This window comes from Rhamphochromis longiceps, linkage group LG3 (assembly GCF_057381845.1).
Source record: "Rhamphochromis longiceps isolate RC_006_pf linkage group LG3, R_longiceps_female_GT1.1, whole genome shotgun sequence".
Taxonomy (NCBI): domain Eukaryota; kingdom Metazoa; phylum Chordata; class Actinopteri; order Cichliformes; family Cichlidae; genus Rhamphochromis; species Rhamphochromis longiceps.
Genome location: NC_140559.1, coordinates 37463912 through 37484705, shown reverse-complemented (window position 1 = coordinate 37484705; position 20794 = coordinate 37463912). Strand labels below are relative to the sequence as shown.

The 20794-nt window shown below is 40.8% G+C and overlaps 1 protein-coding gene across 1 annotated transcript; it reads right to left on the bottom strand.

Annotated features, from left to right (window-relative positions):
- Nucleotides 1–4329: 4329 nt before the first annotated feature.
- LOC146674468 (nuclear factor 7, ovary-like) lies at nt 4330–10154 on the bottom strand. Its single transcript, XM_085402393.1, has 10 exons — nt 10099–10154; nt 8835–9065; nt 8650–8743; nt 8447–8551; nt 7443–7676; nt 7141–7288; nt 6821–6847; nt 6434–6498; nt 5898–6020; nt 4330–5535 (listed from the first exon to the last, which is right to left on the bottom strand). Exons 2-10 carry the CDS (start codon nt 9059–9061, stop codon nt 5149–5151), a joined length of 1410 nt encoding a protein of 469 aa, XP_085258519.1. The 5' UTR covers nt 9062–9065; nt 10099–10154; the 3' UTR covers nt 4330–5148.
- Nucleotides 10155–20794: the final 10640 nt, after the last annotated feature.

Below are 20794 nucleotides of genomic sequence, written 5' to 3'. Positions count from 1 at the left end.
TGAGTACAAGCTATGTACAGGCTATGAACAGGATATAAATATGAAAAACTATACAGAATATGAAATAAATAACTTTACAGAAATCTGAGATATACAGCTATACAGAAATGGGAACTATGCAAGTTGTAAACAGTTGTAGGATTAAAGATTATCGAATGTACAGAATGATTATTTACACAGAGCTATACAGTAGTGCAGTTAAGATAAGTGAGGGTGTAGATAGTTTCTACAGAGGCTATATAAAGTGCTAGTGGTTGTGAGTGGTGGTTCAGTCCATGTTATTATTGTGTGTTTGAGGGTACAGTTGTCCATTGTGGGTGTGTGTATGTTCAGTCCATGAGTTTAACGTGGGTCAGATGTCAGGAGGCAGAGTTCAGGAGTCTGACAGCTGTGGGGAAGAAGCTGGTGGCCTTAGTCCGGAGGCTCCTGTGGCGCCTCCCAGAGGGCAGGAGGGTGAAGAGTCCATGTGATGGGTGACTGGGGTCTTTGATGATTTTCCCAGCCCTTTTCAGACACCGCTTCCTGTAGATGTCTTTTATGGCAGGAAGTGGTGCTCCGGCGATGCGCTGGGAAATTTTCACGACCCTCTGCAACGCCTTCCGGTCCGAGGCAGAGCAGTTCCCGTACCAGACTGTTATACAGTTGGTCAGGATGCTCTCGATGGTGCAGCGATAGAAGTTCACCAGGATGTCTGAGGACAGGTGGTTCTTCCTCAGAGTCCTCAAGAAGAAGAGGCGCTGGTTAGCCTTCTTGACCAGCTTGGAGCAGTTGGTCGTCCAGGTGAGATCCTCGGAGATGTGGACTCCCAGGAACTTGAAGCTGCTCACACGCTCCACAGCCGTCCCCTTAATGTGGATGGGTGGATGTGGGTCCTGTAGTCCACGATGAGCTCCTTGGTCTTCTCGGTGTTAAGCAGCAGGTTGTTTGTGTCGCACCACTCAGCCAGTCGATCCACCTCCTCCCTGTAGGCGGCCTCATCGTTGTCACTGATGAGGCCAATCACCGTGGTGTCATCTGCAAACTTAATGATGGTGTTGGAACCATCAGCAGGTCTGCAGTCGTGCAGTAGTGGACTGACCTCCATTTGAGACTGCTCCAGCTGCTATGTGATAGTCAGTAGATCTGCTACAAATTGCAGATCATATGCAAATTTTGGAAATTATATTTTGAATATTCCTAACATAGCTTTAAAACCAAGAAATTCTAACTCTCCCCCACACTCAAAAACAGATGACACACCAACTGACACACCTGAGTCACTCACTTTCTTAAATCCACTCACTCTCACTGGCTGTTTATTACTAATCACTGTGTAACTGCTGTAAATTCATAGTAACTGCAATGTTGTTCAACAGCAACAGGACTGAAGGACTGTGTTTGAGGTATTCTCACAAGTGTCACAGATGACACATTTGGCGTTTTTTTTGCTGGTTTGTCGGTAGCAGCTCCTGAAAGGCAAGTCTGCCACACATCTGTTGGACCAAAGCCAGTTAATCTGTCAGGTGAACTGAACTTCTATGGGATCAGAACGATGCCACCGTGAAATGAAACCTAAAGAATTATTGAAATGGAAAAAAAATATTGTAGCTGAAATAAATGTACTGAAAAATCTTGTATTGAAACTGAAAAAAAAATTTATAGTAAAAAACAATTAATTAAGCTGTAAATGTTTTGTTTCGCTTTTTTTTCCAGCTTCCATCCACTTTTTTCAGTTTCAATCCACTTTTTTCAGTTTCAATCCACTTTTTTCAGTTTCAATCTGCTGGCAGTGTTTTGGCATCTGGGGGCGGGGCTTCCGACCCGCATGTATTTGCATACATTATAGAGGCCACTAGTGCTGACCAAGCTGCCATCCTTCTCTCTTCCCGTCTTTCAATGGCTGCTTCAATTTCAGCTTGACCCTCTAAACCGCAGGTAAGTAATCGTTTTTTGTCATCTTTCCTTGCTGTCCCGCTGGACTGGACATTAGTTTAGTTTTTTTAGCTACATCTGGTGAAGTTGTGGTAAAATGCTGGTATTAGCCTATCCGTCGTAGCAAGCTAGCCTGAAGCTAATATTTGCTAAATTTAGGGACACGGTGTCTCTTTAGGAGTTGGAGGCCGGTGTTTTAGGAGCGGCACAAGATCTCATCAACAGGCAGTGTTGGGCAGTAACGTAATACATGCACCGGAGTTACGTATTTAAAATACAAAATATGAGTAAATGTATCCGTTACAGTTACCGTTTAATAGGTGATATTCAGAATACAGTTACTTTGTTGAAATAAATGGATTACATGGCGGTATTTATCTGTTTCATATGTTAGGCTATGGTCTCTCTATTTTTGGTAATTCCACGCCGGTGGGAACCCAAACAAAACACACAATAAGAGGCTCTAATGCCTGTCTCTCTATCTCGCGGCCCATGTCACCCCTACTTACGGCCCGTGAGTGAAGAAATATTTTTAAAAATTATTAGGCTCTTACACTCAAACAGATATACATGTGTTTGCTATACCATATATCAATGAGAGAAGATACGACCTCTCTCATGACCCTAGGAGGTGTGTGATCTATGCCAGAACACTCTGTAGAGGAGTGAACACACTCCCCTCTTCACGCTACTCAGAGTTGTTACAGACCCCCTAGGATGAGACATTCTTTCAATATGCAATCAACTATATATTTCTAAATGATTATTAATTTCTAAGAATATATGAATATGTATTTCTAAGAATAAATGACAACCCAACAATGTAAACCTTACAGTCACTGTTTTTCTTTTTGTTTTAATTGTATTTTTTCTTAGTTTGATCCTGCTTACATTCTAGTATCTGAAACATTTATTGTTGCTAATGCTGTAGTTAGGATTTTGTTTGTGGAGTTACTTGTTTTTTGTTTCCAGAGTATTACTTTTGTACTATGAACAGTGTGTCATGACTTTGTGCTTATTATCTTTTGGGCCATTTCCTGTTTTCCTTTTGTAGTTGGTCATCTGTCTTGCTTTGAGTTCTCCTTCACTAATGTGGTTATCTTGATTTTCTACATTTGGATGGCGTTTTTCCGACTCTAACTGCTTCCATAATGCAGCCATCTATCTGTTGAATTACTCTGTGCCTTTGAGTTTATCTTTTCTTTTTCTCTTGATTTTGGCTTTTGCCATTCAAGATTTTAGGTTCTTTATTGTCAGTGTAAAAAAAATAAAAATACAATGAAATGCAGTTGCGGTCAAGAATTGGAGTCAAGAAGGCAGCGGGTCCAGATGGCATCAGCTCAAGGGTCGTTAGGTCCTGCGCAGACCAACTGTGTGGGGTGATGGAGCCCATCTTCAACCTGAGCCTGAGGACAGTCCCACAGACTTCCACAGGCACAAATATCCTCCACTACAACCATTGAACATCCAAGGTATGGACATTGAGGCTGTGGACAGCTACAGGTACCTTGGTGTTCATCTGAACAATAAACTGGACTGGACTCATAATTCAGATGCTCTCTACAGGAAAGGGCAGAGCAGGCTGTACCTGCTGCGGAGACTCAGGTCTTTTGGAGTGAAGGACCCGCTGCTGAAGACCTTCTATGACTCTGTTGTGGCCTCAGCCATGTTTTACGGTGTGGTCTGCTGGGACGGCAGCATCTCTGCCGGGGACAAGAAGAGACTGAACAGGCTGATCTGGAGGGCCAGCTCTGTTCTAGGATGCCCTCTGGACCCAGTGGAGGTGGTGAGTGACAGGAGAATGGTGGCTAAGCTGTCATCCCTGTTGGACAACATCTTCCACCCCATGCAGGAGACTCTGACAGCATTGAGCAGCTCCTTCAGTGGCAGGCTGCGGCACCCACGGTGTGGGACGGAGAGATTTCGCAGGTCTTTCCTTCTATCTGCTGTCAGACTCCACAACAAAGACTTCAACCGATCAAACACACATCTACACATGTGCAATAACACTAAGTGCAATATTCTTTTCTGGCATTGTTGTATTATACTCAGTTGTATATAGCATTTGTATTCTATTTTATTCTATTGTATAAAGTATTTTATTTTATTCTATTGTGTACAGTTGTGTACAGTATCTTATTCTTATTCTATTCCAATGTTTTTCTAATTTTTGCTATGTAACTTTGCACTGTCCACTTTCTGCTGTAACAAAACAAATTTCCCACGTGTGGGACTAATAAAGGTTGTCTAATCTTAAAAAAAAAAAAGGGGGGGGTGGGGGAATATTTGGATAGTGGTTTTTGCACTCCGCACAATAGATAAGTTTTCTGTGCTCCATTTTCTAATTCTAACTTTAGAATTTGTCTAAACTCTGTGTTGGGATAAAAAGTTAAAAGAACACAGCAGACTCTCAGGGATTCAGTTCACATTTATTTCAGCTTAAATACATCACAATAATCCAAATTTTTACAATAATGACAAGAAATTATATATACTCAGTGTCTTACATGCACATGATATACTGATGTTAATATACTATTGTGGTACTATGATCTACGTGCTACCAACTAAAACAGACATGCACCTCTGAACTCATAAGACCATGTGACGTGTCCCTGATCTTAAACCAAAGATCCAAACAAAGTTGGATTCATAAAGTTCTTTTAAATCAGGCCTTGAGCTATAATATAAGTTATACCATATTAATAAATTACCAAAGAATGAGTAGTGTAAAAATGTAGGCAGGATTCATGCAGTGCTATCCACCGTAGTGATCGTGTATAGGTGCATCTTATAGTTCCTAAATCATCACTAATGTGTCGTTGTCAGATAACTGTGGACTTATCAGTGGAAGTTTTATCCTCATTTACATACACTTGTCCTACCTTAGCAGACATAAGTGGATGGTTCAGATGAACCCTCGCTTGGGTCTTTAGCTCTTTTTAAAAACCTCTTTATAGATATCATCAGGAAGATTAAGAGACATTAGCAAACCTCGTGGTTAACTTATAGCTTTTGACTGGAATAAATAAATAAATATATCCAAACACCTTGCAGGAGCTAAGCTTGGGCTTGCAGTCTGTACCAGGACAATATTCAGAGTGTTCGCTTTACACTTGGGAGAAGAATATTTTCTCCTGTTCTTGGTCTTTCGTTTGCATTTACAGATTACAACTTATCCAGACAATGAATGTGGATGCTATCGAGGTTTTAAAAAGGATCCTCCGAGTCTCTCGCTCAACGTGCTGAAGTGTCTACAGTGATCCCAGCCTCGATCGGGCAGATGACCAGCTGGGCCGTGTTCTTCCCGTTGTCATGTATGCAGGGGTTAAAGTACGGATACAGCGGCTCAGCGAAAGTGAGCCCGCTGTAAGTGTAAATGTGAGTCTTTGCCTCTGTGTTGTAGAAGGACACCGAGCCTTCTTCATAGTCCAGGAATATACCGACTTTCTGAGGAATTTCTTTAAGGTGAAGAGTGACGGCGGGCCCAGCGCAGGCATACAGGCTACCACCGTTACGTCGGCATATCGCCCAGTAACCGTTATCAGGGCGAACTGTGATGGCGCCCTTCCTGTTGATGGACTCCCGGGCCACCCCAAGATCCCAGTCTGTTTTATCCCCAACCTGAAACACAAAGAAGGACAAAATGATGCTAAACTGCAGAGTAGAGCTTCATTTCTTTAGGTTGCTTTTTAAATGATAATAAACTTTTTCTGACAGTAAACACAGCAGATATAAAATCAGAAGTGAACATCCTGTAGCCACCAGGGGGCGTAAAGAGTTTTATTTTCCTGCTTGTTTAGATCATATACATTATACAGTCCTAGTCACAGGTTGTGTCGTTGTGTTCATGTGTAATTTTCTTTGGTGTATTTCAATCCAAATCGTACTCTAAATAAAGCTGTTGTGTTCCACTTTGGATAATATTCACACTGATCACGACTATAAGCTGTTTAGCAGTTATTTATTTTATCCTTTTATCCTACCTGAACCACCCAGTAACGTTTCCCAGATGTGAAGCTTTGTTTTCCCAGCACGGCGACGCAGGAGTCGAACCTGCGGGGGTCGTCAGGTAGCGGGGTCCTCCACTGCTGGTAGCTCATGCTCACCTGTGGATTGCCACGATCACATTCATACAACAACTACTGATGCCGTACTTGTCGTTAATTTGCATCTTCCTGACTTCTGATCCACTAGTTTCCGTCATTTTAGTTCCTGCATAATATTTGTCATCCATTAGCTGTTGTCTGTAATTCACAGACTCTAATTTCACAGACAAGAAATGCAATTTCCCAATAATAGCTGTTTTAATAAGTGTTTTCCCAATAATATTACAGGGCTAAACTGAACTGGTGTGTATAACTAACTAAGAAAATGACTTTACACTTAATTATACAAACAGCTGCACATGTATCAACACTTTGTTGGATCATTTTTTACAGCAGGACAAGACTTTGTTTAACTCCGAGCTCTTGTTAAGGTGTTACAGTCAGGAATCATGCAGCTGATAATTACAGCTCACCTTTTTATTATCCGGGGACAGGACCACCCAGCCAGCAGCAGTAGCAGGATCCAGAGTTACATCCACTGGAGACAGAAACAGAAAAAAACACATAAAAAGATTTGCTATTTCAGATTTATTCTAAATTTTCAGGATTAAAGAAATAATATGAAAAAATAACCCTGTTGTTTTGAAGCATATTATTACTGAAGTCACCTTTTTTGGCAACAGAGTATCTGTATTCTGAGTCATTTAAATGTATAAAGATTATTTGAATCAGTGTGAAGAGCCACTTTCTTTCTACTGACATCAGTAAGAGTCTTTATTAGATATGGTGGTGACAAATTTTCAGTCTTGTGTAATCCATATAACGTAATCACAATATAAATATCATATCCATACACATACCTGCATATTTATTCATCTTGTTTACCTCTGCAAAAGATCAGAAAAGAAACTGTGTCATTTTAGTGTCATTAAACATTAACGTAGAACAATTAAAATATTCACTAATATTTTAGCGAATGTTACAAGATTTATTTTTGCACCCTAAGTGTATCACTAAAGTTAGTTATGTGCAGACTTATAGTGTAAAATATGATATAAATATATATGCAATGCAAAAAGTGGCAGGATTATGATAAAACCAAAGGAACCAGTGATGCAAAGAAAGTCTTGTGTTCTAAAATCAGAGACTATAATGTCATGTCATCATAAGGATTACAGACCTTCTGCACACAGCTTCCTCTCCAGTTCTTGGCAGATGTCGACCAGTTTGGAGAAATTTCTCCTCACAGTCCGTGCGTAGCTCTCCGATTGGACTCTGACGTCAGCCCAGTGCTTGACGGACATCGGAGCGTCCAGATGTAAAAAGTTCTAAAACAGCATCAGTGACAGAAATGAGCACAAATAAATGATTTCACTAACAAGCAGACAGGCCGGTTTGTATTCATATCATATTACAATCGCTTTAGATGCTTTAAACTTGCTTGGCTGCGCAGAAATATTAAACATAAATACTGATTCTGACCTGCTGGAGCTGAACTGGGTTCTCAGTGTGCTCCAGGAGGTGCAGCTCACTGCGTCTCTTCTGCAGCTCATTGATCTCCTGGCTGATCTCCTTGAGAAGCTCCTCTGCTCTCTTCTCAGCCACCTCCTGCTTCCGTTCGATCTCCTCGATGAGCAAAGCCTGGTTTCTCTCAATGGCAATTACCATCATTGTGGCAGCCTGAACGCTGGCCTGTATCTCTCTTTCTTTATTTCTCTGCAGAGATGAAAAGAGTTTAATTAATATGTGAAATATGTTAAAATGCACCACCTTTGTACTTTGCTACCCCTTCTTCAATGAAATGCAAAACAAATTAAACTTAGGCAAAAACTGCTTATATACGATGATTCTTATTAATATGCCCATAATTTAGCACATTTCCCCCAAAAAGAAGACAAAGAAGATGATCTCAGTGAGACCAGCCTGCAGTCCTCTGATAACAGTTGATCTATTGTCCCAACCCACCTCCAGCCCTGCTTTTCCATGTCTCTTTATGTCCACATAATGAAGGTTTATTATATCAATAAAAACAACTAATAAAAGATCACAAGAGCTCTTAAAACAGAGCCACGCTGCCATATATGAATTACTAAAGATGGAAAAATACTTTGACTGAAGTAATCCTGACTTTAGAAGATATGCAAGGATTTTAGCTTTTGAGTTTCTATAGTTACTCTGCCCTGTAATCAGAGTCTTTTGTGCACAAGGTTACTTACACTCTACATGGATATTATAGCAGGATAAACTGCAAATAAAAGCCAAAAGTGGATTCCAGGCTTGAAAAGTGAAGCTAATGCATTTTTTAAAATGACCAGCAGGGGGAGTCTTCTCTGTCTTTTAAATACAGTCTACATGAAGCAGAACAACACTGCTGTTTTTCTTCTGGTGTGAGCTTCTACAAACAAATTGGTTGAAGTTTTGTTTCTTAGAGAGCAAACAGGCCGAGAAATGTTCATGTCTGTAAATGATCAAAAAGCAATGCTCACTTTGCTCAGCTCCATTGACTGTTTGATCTCCTCGGTCTTTCTGATTCGGGTCTGGATCATGTGTTGATACTGTTCTTGGGTCTTCTTTATCCGAGTCTGCAGAGGCTGAAGTTGAAAACATGTATTTTACATCTTGGATTATCTGGAGTTCCTTACAAGATAATCCATGAGCGTCGTTACATTTAACCACTTCTTTCTCCCACCTTGATCTTGATCTCCTTCTCTCCTCCAGACCTATTTGGCAGTAGTGGAATGACGGGTCTCTTTGCTTTGAATCCTGGCATTTCCTTTAACAAGCTTTAAGATGATGATATACATCTGATTAATTTCAACCAAATGTGCTAAAACGTTGAAATAAAGCACTATAGTATAGTTACAGTCAACCAACCTTTGAAATCTTTCAGTGATTTCTTTTAAGGCCCAATTCACCCTGAGTTCGGGGCGACTTCCAAAGGATTCTTTGCACAGCGGACAATCCGACTTTTGCGCCACATCCCAATAACGTTTGATGCACTCCAGGCAGAAATTGTGCCCACACGGGATAGAGACAGGGTTTTTGAAGCTGTACAAACAGATGCTGCACTGAAATTGCTCTTCAGACAATGTTGAGGCCATGTTTCTGACAGAGAAATAACATTTTGTTACCCACACATGTTGAAATTCTTCTGTACACTATGCTCTTAAGGTCAGATTGTAAAGATGCAGGTTTATAAATCTAAGTTTAAAAAATTCTAAATGGCAAAGCAAGAAGACTAAAGGATATTTTTAAACATAAGATCAAAGTAAAGCGTCCAGTGTGCCCTTTTCACTTATATTTCACAGAAAAGGGTATAACACATGAAAGCTCATCATGCTGTAGCGCAGAGAAAAGTGGACAGATTTATTTCAGATGCTTCGAAGACAACAACTATGTTTAAGTTCAATCTGCAGACTGCAAATATACAAGGGTTCACAAACAGAGTCTGAAGGTCCTAGTGGCAACATATTGTTACATTTTTATGAATCTAATGGATTTACCAGTAAAGAGATCAAAAAATGGGCTGTGAAAGAGGCAATAGAAGGAGAAAATCTCAGACTTTTCATTGACTGAATTATTGACTACAATAATTTTCTTTGTAGTCAAATTTAAAATCAAAGAAATGCTCATTATTATTAGATTTACTAAATTAAAAGAAAGAAATTTTGAGACAATGGGTAAAATTCAAATGAAAGCAATATAAAGAGAAATTGTTTCTGAACCTTTTCTTACAATTTCATCACTATATTAACTATTTTACTTACTTACTTTAATTTTTCCCCAATAAATCAGCCCTCAGCTCTTTATTAATGCATTTTATTTAGCCACTGCTCTCCCCTTACTGAGTTCTCTCTGACACTCAAACTCCAGTCAACGTGTTAAAAATGTAAAAGTAGTAGTAGTTGTTGCTCTAATTTAAAGATTGAAACCTGAGATTACATCCACAATACACACACCTACATTTTACACATCATCTCTGAGATATACACTTTTACTATTTCTGTGCCTCTAATTAAAAATATTGCCGTCAATATTTGGATCAAAAGTCAGTCTATCTTGAAGAAAAGGCAGCTGATGTCTTGTTTCATGTATTTTTATTCTCTATGCTATCTGCTTGGTATAAATAATCACTTACTTGTTTAGGTCATGCAGGCAGATGGTCCTTGAAAGATGTGAAGAATGAATATCCACAAAAACACGCTTGTCTCTCTATAAAATAAAACATGGTACAAAGTTCCTCCCACAGTGGAGTTTCCCAACGAGTTATACCGGTTATTCTTGTTCTGCCTGTTAGCTTTTCCTGGTATTTACTCTACATTTTAATTGCTGTTCACTGTTGCAAATGTTTTTGTATGCAGTTATCAATTTAACTACAGATTTAATCCAAGCAATTAATAAATACAGGCTGGGAATGACAACAACGTGCACTTTGGTGCAGAAATAATCTACCTTCCTACACAGATGCCGGTTAAAATGTACAAATAGAACTAGAACAATGGAAATACAAATAGAATAAATAAATAAATGGAGACAAAAATTGAAGTGTTAAATAGATTTATGTGCAAAAGAGCTATGAGCTTAATATGCTGGTTTAATATGTAAGATGACCTTATGTGCAAAAATTATTATGTTATCTTATATTATCTTGGGAAGAGGGATGATTGTTGTGGTCTTGAAGCATGTGGGGACGGTACTCTGGCTGAGGGAGAGGTTGAAGACGGGAGTGAGAACATCAGCCAACAACTAGCACATGCTTTAAGGACCCGTCCTGTCTGGTCCTGCTGCCTCAATACATTGAGGTCATCTAGCAGACTGCCTGCAGAGCTGATGGTGCTGATGTACCCGGTCACATATTCAGCATAATCCTGTATATTGACAGAGCAGATCTCCTGTGTGGCTGCAGTTTGAAACACATCCCAGTCTGTTTGGGCAAAACAGTGCTGTAGGATGCTCTCAGACTCTGGGGTCCACAGTTTAACAGGTGTGATGACAGGGTTCGATTGTTTCAGTTTCTGTCTGTAAGCCGGGTACATGAACAGAGAGATGTAGTCAGACTGTCCAAAGTGGGGCTGTGGTGCAGCCCTGTATGCACCGTGTATGTTGCTGTAGACGTGATCCAGGGTGTTAAGTAATGTTGCTGCGAGATGCCACAAATCGTAAAATCTTTCATTGTTAAGTTTGTAGTCATTTTAAATCTGTAAACAGAGTAATTCATTCGAGGAAGCTCTGTGTCACAGAGGCCTTGATGAACACACCCATGGTTGTTGGGATGAATCATTCCCAGGTCAGAGCTGGATTTTTCTAATCCATCCTATGTGACACAAAGCCAGCTAAAAATATGCAGCAATGCTTTTCAGGTCATTTACAGTAATTGCATTAGGTAGTGGCATATCGGTATAAACACACCCAAATAAAGACAATAAACACCATCAGCAGCCAGCACACAGACTGGCTCCCTGATACCAGCACCTGTTAAAGCTTCAATTATTCCTAGCTTATGTAGAAGAAGAAATGAGGTGCTACAGCTCCTGCTTCTGTTAGAAATATCACTGTTCCTACTCTGCTCTGTTTTGTTTCAATGGGTCACACTCATACTGTGTCATGACTCATTCAGGTTCCCGCTGGACGCGTCCTGTTTAACCTTTCAGCTGAATGCCACACCAAACTCACGTGTTTCACACTTCCAGTACAATAAGTATTAATTCTATTGTTCTTGCTTGTTCTCTGCACGAGCGTTGCCAATATGCACGTGTGTAAACCTGGCACGCTGTCACAGCATTGCACTTTGAACTAGGAAGTCATTTTTACAATGACAATTTTGGTTTCCAGTAATCTTCTAAAACAGTTACCCCAAAAGAGATGACAGGTGAAACTGCTAGTGTAAAACTTCCTGGTATTTTTTGTTATTCAGCTCTTCACGTGCTATCTATAAATATACTGAACAGTGCTGTGGGTATAAAGACTGGTAAAGAGGGCCAGCTCTGTCTTGGCCAGTCCCCTAGACTCCAAAGAGGAAGATGTTAGCCAAGCAAAGGTTTATTATGGACAACACTGCAAACCCCCTGCATGATACTGCAGAGGCCCTGAGCAGCTCCTTCAGCAACAGACTCTTCCTGGCACTGTGTAGGAGACAGGTTCTTTATTCCTGCCTGTCTGGTTAGGCTCCTCCTACGCTCACCAGACAAAACATGACAGACATGCTTACCAAATCCTTGATGAGAAGGAAGAATGAGGCTTTGGGAATTTAGGCCACGTAGTGAAAAGATTGACAAACTAGCTCATGTGGACGTCAAAGTTCACTTCCAGTTGGATGACACAGTTTTATTTGTTTGAGCTATTAGCATTAATTTTTCAGTTTTTAGTGAAGTTTTATTTGGCTTAGTTGACTTACTTCCCTTACAACTACCAGAAAAAAATCACAGTTTGGTGTTAAAGTACTTCCTGGTACTCTGAAAGGCCTAAAGTGAAACTCCACATGTGTTCCCCTGATCCCCAACACAGCTGTCAGGAACAATGACAGAATGATAAATCATCTTGTAAACGTTTTCTCACGTGGCTGTTACGCCCATGTTTTTAGCCTGGCTAACTGTTCCTGTTGTGCTGCTCACAAATATGCAAGCCTTATTTACGTGTAACACACTTAAATATAAAGTCTGGAATTCTCGGGATTCAACACACTAACAAACTATTTCTTTGTTGATTTTCAAAGCAGACTAACCTGACATAACAAACAATATACTATCTCCATTCTGGAAGTAAGGAGCAGAACCTGCCTGTTTTGTTAAGAAAGCTATTATGATAACTTCAAATATTCCAGTCTCAACTAGTTTGGGTCAAGTTAATGGTTGATATGACTTCAAACACTGAGGCGTCCTCCCTAACTGATGTGAAAAGCACCTGATAAAATACAGAACAGATTTTTGAGTTAAATTAAAAAAGTGATGCCTGTGAAACCAGTTCAAACCTGCTTCCTGTCAACATTATGCCAGTGTGATTGCGTAAAAGGAAGCAACGATTCAATATTAATAACTATAAATGATTAAAAAAGGAAACCCAGAATGGACAAAAAATGCAAGTAGTAAAAAGGGATTTTACATGATTAAAGCAACTGACATGGAAAAAGAGACAGAACAAAGTACTTTCATTATTATTATACATATTGGTTATGCTCATCAAAGAAAAAACACAAGAACAACAAAAGCAAACACTCTTCCATCACTTTGGACGCCAGTATTTGTCCCAAAATGAACAATGTTGGACTCTGTGGATAAAAGGCAGTATACTGGTGCATACAGTATACAGTATACTATATTGACAGTAAATTCTGTCTGTAGACAGAATTTAGAAAACAAGAAAGAGCTAAAACATTGTATTTACTTCTTTCTAATCAAAACCATAAATTAGATCAGCGGACTCAAATGTTACTGAACCTCTTCTGAAAGTTCACAACTGTATTTAAAAAAAAAGATAGCATATAGTCAAAGTCAAAGTTCTTTATATAGCACATTTACGACAACAACCGTTGACCAAGGTGCTGTACAATTAAGACAATTAAAAGAAATAAAAACATGACAAGAGTTAAGAAAAAGAATCATAAAATTAGAAGATTTGAGTGAGAAATAAGATAAATAAAAGTAATACAAACTCATTCTGATTTAAAAGCCAAGGAATAAAAGATACAGCAAATGAACAACAATCAACTACGTATTCTTACTAGGTGACGTCAACATTTTTTAATGAGTGAATGATTCATTAAAAAATGAGTGAATGAGTCACAGCTCATTGTTTGGTGACTTAACAAAAACAGATTCCTCTGAAGATGGTCAGGTACAAGTACTGAAAGTGAACAAGCATGAATGAAGAAACAGCCAAGAAACAAACAAACAACAACAACAACATTTATTTTTCACTTCCCGTTTTACACTTTCAAGTAAAAGATCCATGCAGGATCAGTCCCCTTCCTGCTGACATGTAAGAACTGAAGTCTCTCTCACAGGTTGAGACAGTGGTTCCCAAACTTTTTTTGCTAACCCCCCTTTGTTGTAAAAGAAAAATGTTGCCCCCCCCCACCTAAACACCCCCGCACAAACACATCCTCCAACCACACACACCCATATTTTGTTTTCAAACTCCATTGAAGTTTATTTCACACCTCAAACATTTAGTAAACAATTACCGTATTTTTGCAACTATAAGGCGCACATAAAAGCCTTAGATTTTCTTTAAAAAGTACGGCGCGCCCTATAGTGCAGTGCGCCCTGTGTGTTGTAAGGAGGACGTAGTAGAGAACACCATGAGAACGCTAAAGGGTGAAGTGTGGGCGTTGATCGTATATACCGGACAATCGCACATACCTGTATAAAAGGTCAGGTATGTGCATTATGTGGAACATCGTTGTTTTAACAACCCTGAAAATGGCAAAGAGACACGCTTATCAAGCACAGTTTAAACTGAAGGCCATCAGCTACGCGGAGGAACATGGAAATCGAGCAGCCGCGAGAGAATTTAAGATTAATGAATCGATGGTTCGCAAGTGGAGGAAGCTGGAAAACAAGCTCCGGCAGGTCAAGAAGACGCAGCTGAGTTTCCGCGGACATAAGGCGAGGTGGCCCGAGTTGGAGGAAAGACTCGAGCGGTGGATCATCGAGCAAAGAACGAGCGGGAGAAGCGTTTCGACGGTCACCATTCGGCTAAAAGCAGTTTCACTAGCAGAAGAAATGAAAATTGAACATTTCCGAGGAGGTCCGTCTTGGTGCTTTCGTTTTATGAAACGGTGCCATTTTTCCATCCGGACCAGGACTACGGTAGCGCAGCAACTTCCAGCGGATTATACCGGTAATGAAAAGCTGGCCATCTTCCGCTCCTACTGCAGCAAACACATCGCCGACAAAAACATCCAGCCCAGCCACATCACAAACATGGACGAGGTCCCGCTCACTTTTGACATCCCGGTGAGTCACACTGTGGAGAAGAAGGGGACCAGCACGCTAGCGATACGCACAACGGGGTATGAAAAGTCTTCTTTTACTGTTGTGCTTGGCTGCCATGCTAATGGACAGAAACTGCCGCCTATGGTGATTTTTAAGAGAAAGACTTTGCCTAAAGAGAAGTTTCCAGCAGGAATCATCATTAAGGCAAATGAAAAGGGCTGGATGGATGAGGAAATGATGAAAGACTGGCTGAGGGAGGTGTATGTAAGGAGACCAGGTGGTTTTTTCCACGCATCACCATCGCTGTTGATCTGTGACTCTATGCGTGCCCATCTCACAGCCAATGTGAAAAAGCTAGTGAAACAAATGAACTGTGAGCTTGCTGTCATTCCGGGAGGCCTGACAAAGGAACTCCAGCCGCTGGACATCGGTGTGAACCGCCCGTTCAAAGTAAGGCTGCGAGCGGCGTGGGAGCGATGGATGACCGATGGAGACCACAGTTTCACCAAGAGTGGAAGGCAGCGCCGGGCGATTTATGCCACAATTTGCCAATGGATTGTAGATGCTTGGGCTAACATGTCTGCTGGCACTGTTGTTCGAGCTTTCGCAAAAGCCGGCATCATTTCCGAGGAGCCGCACAGCACGGAAAGTGACTCTGACGGTGAAGAAAGTGAACCTGGAATGTTTGATGGAGATTTAGCGCAGCTGTTCAATTCAGACACAGAGGATGAGGACTTCGATGGGTTTGATTGATGACAATTACCGGTAATAAAAATGTGAGTACCAAATTCAGTTTTGCTCCCGCTTCATTTTTAAATACGCATACTTGTATGTTTGTATGCTGATGATGATGACAATTACCGGTAATAAAAATGTGAGTACCTAACTCAGTTTTGCTCCCGCTTTATTTTTAAACACGCATACTTGTATGCGCCCTATAATCAGGTGCGCCTTATGTGTGTGTTAAATACAGTAATGGCACACATAACTGAGACTGCGCCTTTTAGTACGGTGAGTCTTATGGTCGTGAAAATACGGTAAGCAAATAGACGTAAACAGCAATAAATTACAGGTAGTAATAAAATAAATTACTAACTCTTTTACGATACGTCAGGGGTCGGCAACCCTGGGCACGCGTGCCACAGCTGGCACGCAAAGGGTTAACTGATGGCACGTCCATAGCTGGAGAAGTTCAGTAACATTTGAGTCCGGCCCACCATCGATGGTGATTTTCCGTTGTTATGGGTAATGAGTTTTTTTTTTTCTTTTAGTAACGGTATAAACAATGAAAGCTGGTGGATTGGCCAGATGCTGGCAGATGTGTAAAAATAAGTCAGTTGTTTGGTGGTGGCTATGGTGGAGCTCCCACAGAGGCCAGCAGGTGGATGAAGGAAAGAGAAGGGAAGGAGGAGGAGAGACCCGAGGCGGCCTTCAGTCCGAGTGTCAACTGAACTTCAGGTAAGAAGTTATGACCTGCAGTCTATCTGGGTCAGATGATATAAACCAAGTTTAGGTGGAGTTTATTTTCGTTGTGCTGACTTTTTACAGTCAGTTACAATGACTCGCACTGCGTACTAGCTAGCAATTAGGTGGGTGCTATGATGTTACTGATAGTGAACTTTATTTTATTCATAAGGTTAGTTAGTAGAGTTGCCAACCGTCAGGTAAAAAACGTAATCGTCCCGTATTCAGAGAAAATATTACGCGTTTTGTATTGAGCTGAAAAGTAACACAGTTTGTCCTGCACTTCAGATAGGATAAAAAAGACACAAAGCTGGATTTATTCTGTCTTTGCTGCACAGCTGCCTCTTCTTCTCTCATTCTCTCCCCCTCTCTCTCCTATTTCTACTTCAATCATGAAATGATTTCGCGTTAAACAACAGCAGCACGTTTAAGCTTGATCAGCTGCTGTTAGAATTTATTTCATATTAATTTCTATTATCAGCTGATGTTTGCTGGAGCCACAGCTGTAAAAGCTGCTGGTCATGATATCTGTTTGGTTATCTGGTGAGAGGTAAACATGAAGATAAAACCAGGAGATGTCCTTACTGAATCATCAGAGCTGAACAGGTGATGGAGAAACAGGTTTACCTTTTAGGTGACATGAATGAGTTGAAGGGAAGTTATGAACTGTTTCTGAGAGACAAATAACACCAGGATCCTTTTTTATGTAGCTGACAGCTGGTAACTGTGCAGGGGAGGGGCTAGCAAAGTTTTGCCAGGGGCAGGTAGGGCATTAACAGGGAAAGGGGGGCACAAAGAAATACTTTTCTTTCTTATTCTCATTTAAAATATCTAGCTTTTAAAAAATAATTATCTGAATCTTACAACCAAAGTTTTTATCTGACGTAAAATGTATAGAAATCATACATATACCAACAAGACTGTACATCACTGTCACAACAGCGTTTGTTTTCATTCAAAGGCTTTATGAAACTGATGTTATTGTACTCGGCCCTGAAAATCTTAGAAATATGGTATCTAACCAGATTCTTACCCTGGATGGCATTACCTTGGCCTCCAGTAACGCTGTGAGGAACCTTGGAGTCATTTTTGACCAGGACATGTCCTTCAACGCACATATTAAACAAATATGTAAGACTGCTTTCTTCCATTTGTGCAACATCTCTAAAATTAGAAATATCCTGTCTCAGAGTGACGCTGAAAAACTAGTTCATGCATTTATTACTTCCAGGCTGGACTACTGTAATTCATTATTATCAGGATGTCCAAAAAACTCACTGAAAAGCCTTCAGCTAATCCAAAATGCTGCAGCAAGAGTCCTGACAGGGACTAGAAAGAGAGAGCATATTTCTTCTGTTTTGGCTTCCCTTCATTGGCTTCCTGTTAAATCCAGAATTGAATTCAAAATCCTGCTCCTCACATACAAGGTCTTAAATAATCAGGCCCCATCTTATCTTAATGACCTTGTAGTACCATATCACCCTATTAGAGCACTTCGCTCTCACTCTGCAGGCCTACTTGTTGTTCCTAGAGTATTTAAAAGTAGAATGGGAGGGAGAGCCTTCAGTTTTCAGGCCCCTCTTCTGTGGAACCAGCTTCCAGTTTGGATTCGGGAGACAGACACTATCTCTACTTTTAAGATTAGGCTTAAAACTTTCCTTTTTGCTAAAGCATATAGTTAGGGCTGGACCAGGTGACCCTGGATCCTCCCTTAGTTATGCTGCAATAGATGTAGGCTGCCGGGGGATTCCCATGATGCATTGAGTTTTTCCTTTCCAGTCACCTTTCTCACTCACTATGTATTAACAGACCTCTCTGCATTGAATCATATCTGTTATTAACCTCTGTCTCTCTTCCACAGCATGTCTTATCCTGTCTTCCTTCTCTCACCCCAACCGGTCGCAGCAGATGGCCGCCCCTCCCTGAGCCTGGTTCTGCCGGAGGTTTCTTCCTGTTAAAAGGGAGTTTTTCCTTCCCACTGTCGCCAAAGTGCTTGCTCATAGGGGGTCATATGATTGTTGGGTTTTTCTCTGTATCTATGAAGCGCCTTGAGGCGACTTTTGTTGTGATTTGGCGCTATATAAATAAAATTGAATTGAATTGAATGGCTTTAATACCTGGTGGGCCGGTCTTTAGTCAAAATGCCAGAGGCTGATTTTTTGACCCAGTCCAGCCCTGTGCACGACACACAGTGAACTAATCTGAGAGGGTGCATCAAAAAATAAATGGCCTGGCCAGCGGTGCACATCGCAAATTAGCTCGCATAGACCTCTTAAAATTAGGGGTTTTGAGATGGGCATTGACTTGCTTTTGGAGCCAGCCTTAAGTGGCCGCTAGTATCGATTTATCAATTTATTTATAAAGGTGTTGTTATTGCCGTTTGTAATGGACAATAAATAAAAAATTTAAAAATATGGATGTTAGAGTTGATGCTTTCGAGATTGTGCTAAGATATATATATATAACCACTGCTTTTATGTGTCCTAATATGGTTGTGATTGTGCAGAAAGAGCGTGACGATTAGCAGCTTTATTTTCGGGTTTAGAAGTGCTAACATAAGATGTAGGAAACAGTCTCATCGCTATAATATTTCATTGCACACAAGAAACCACGAGTTCTTGTTTTTCTAAGTTTAGCAGGATTGCTTACTTCTGCTTTTGTGTTTAAAGGTCATGCCTAAATGGTGTGACTTGAGATGTCACGCCATATATGATGTCAGGAAGTGTCTAACAAACACACCCACACACATGCATATACGGGTCGTGTCCAAATTCATGGGCTGCATCCTCCTGAGGACGCATTTGTAGGCCGATTATGTCACAGCGATGCGCCGAAGGCTGTCCTCCTTTTCCCCGAATTTGAAGGATGGGTCGGGTGTGTCCTTCGTGGCCTACCATATCCCAGAATTCATAGCGCGGCCCAGCCAAACTCCAGTTTTCAACAATGGCGGTCGCTACTAAGTTTTTAATATTACTCTTATCAATCTTTCTGGGTCACAAAATAAACTTTTAACATATTTTCAGGCGAGAAAGTAGTTGTGTAAACTTCAAATATCTGCTCGGTTTATCAAGATATCGCATATTTGCAAAAGCGCTCCAACATTTTCAGAGACGTCTGTTACCCACCAGCTCGATAGCTAGCTGAGAGCTTGAGGGTCACTAGAGCCGCAGAGAACGGTACAACTCCCGGCACATAAATCTCAGATCACCGCGGAGTTTCGCTACTCAGGTTAAACGTAATATGTAAGTTAGTTAACTTAGACAACCTAAATGTTATTGTTTGGCTTTTTCAGTGTTTTATTTGTTTGTGAGTAAATCGGTTTGGCTGAGATTAAAGTTATTACTAGAGTAGATAAAATAAAACTTTATTGGTGGTTTTCACACAGCTGAATAAATGGCAAACAGAAAATTGATTAAACAGAAGTGTGAGATGGTCGAGAATTTACGCCAGTGTCCTGTTATATTTTACATAGCAAGGAGCAGACGGCCGAGTTGATTAAACTCCACCGAGATGGCGGTGACGCAAATCTGAAGGCTAGACCGTCCAATTCCACAGCTGTTTACTTCCGGCCTACCCGACCTTCTGAGGACCCGGCCCACGTAGACTGCGAAGGCCGGGTCCTCAGGAGGATGCAGCCCATGAATTTGGACACAACTATACACACAGACAACCTCACGCATGCACGCTTCAGACTGCCACGTGATTTGTTGAACTGTGTATAGCTGCTGTGGCACTTTTACCACCAGAAGATGCTGTTAGTGAACTCTAATTTCTTTTTCTGTCAGCTTGTTGTTGTTTGTGGCATTACAAACAAGCGATGCCAACAGGAAGTTGCAGAGTGCCCTCTGGTGTACACACTATGTAACATCAGCAATCATAATATGGTCAAAGGGTGTTTCTCCTATCAGTACTTCTTATCAGATTTTTATATCTCGTCAGTTATAAATTCCAATACCAGTGGCTCTTCCAATAGCTACTAGAAGTCAGTAATTTAAGCCCATTGGTAAATTGGTGGGCTTTACAACTCATCATGTTGGACATTAACAAGTATGATAATTTATTTGGTTTATAAATGTGTTGGAGGTGTGGTGTTTTGAGGATGACAAAAAATGGAAATTATCTGTCTGCATTGACCAATCAGCTAATCAGTTAATTATTTCAGCTATACTGCATAGTATCTGTGCTTCCTATTTCCTCCTAAATGCAAAAACAGGTAACGACCTTGTTACATGCCAAGAGGTGTGGCTTTGCTTTTGTGTTCTATTTATCTTTCAGGTGTCAAGCCTCCACCTATTGGCCAGTTCGAAGTTGATTGGCATGTGTCTGTTGGCTGGTCTGGGCCCAGGTGGCCAATCACACGCTGAGGATCACTACAAATGAGCAGCTCCTTAGCCAGCTGGTGGCTGCTGGCGTCTGCTTTGACAAACATTTGCGAAC

Bases quoted from the DNA above. Each gene is read 5' to 3' on its own strand.
- LOC146674468 (XM_085402393.1), bottom strand. From the start codon at position 9,061: ATGGCCTCAACATTGTCTGAAGAGCAATTTCAGTGCAGCATCTGTTTG. The intron at 8,744-8,834 runs GTTGGTTGACTG...ATCATCTTAAAG, and splicing joins ATCACTGAAAGATTTCAAAG to CTTGTTAAAGGAAATGCCAG. The intron at 7,677-8,446 runs GTGAGCATTGCT...TCATCTCTGCAG, and splicing joins AGTCAATGGAGCTGAGCAAA to AGAAATAAAGAAAGAGAGAT.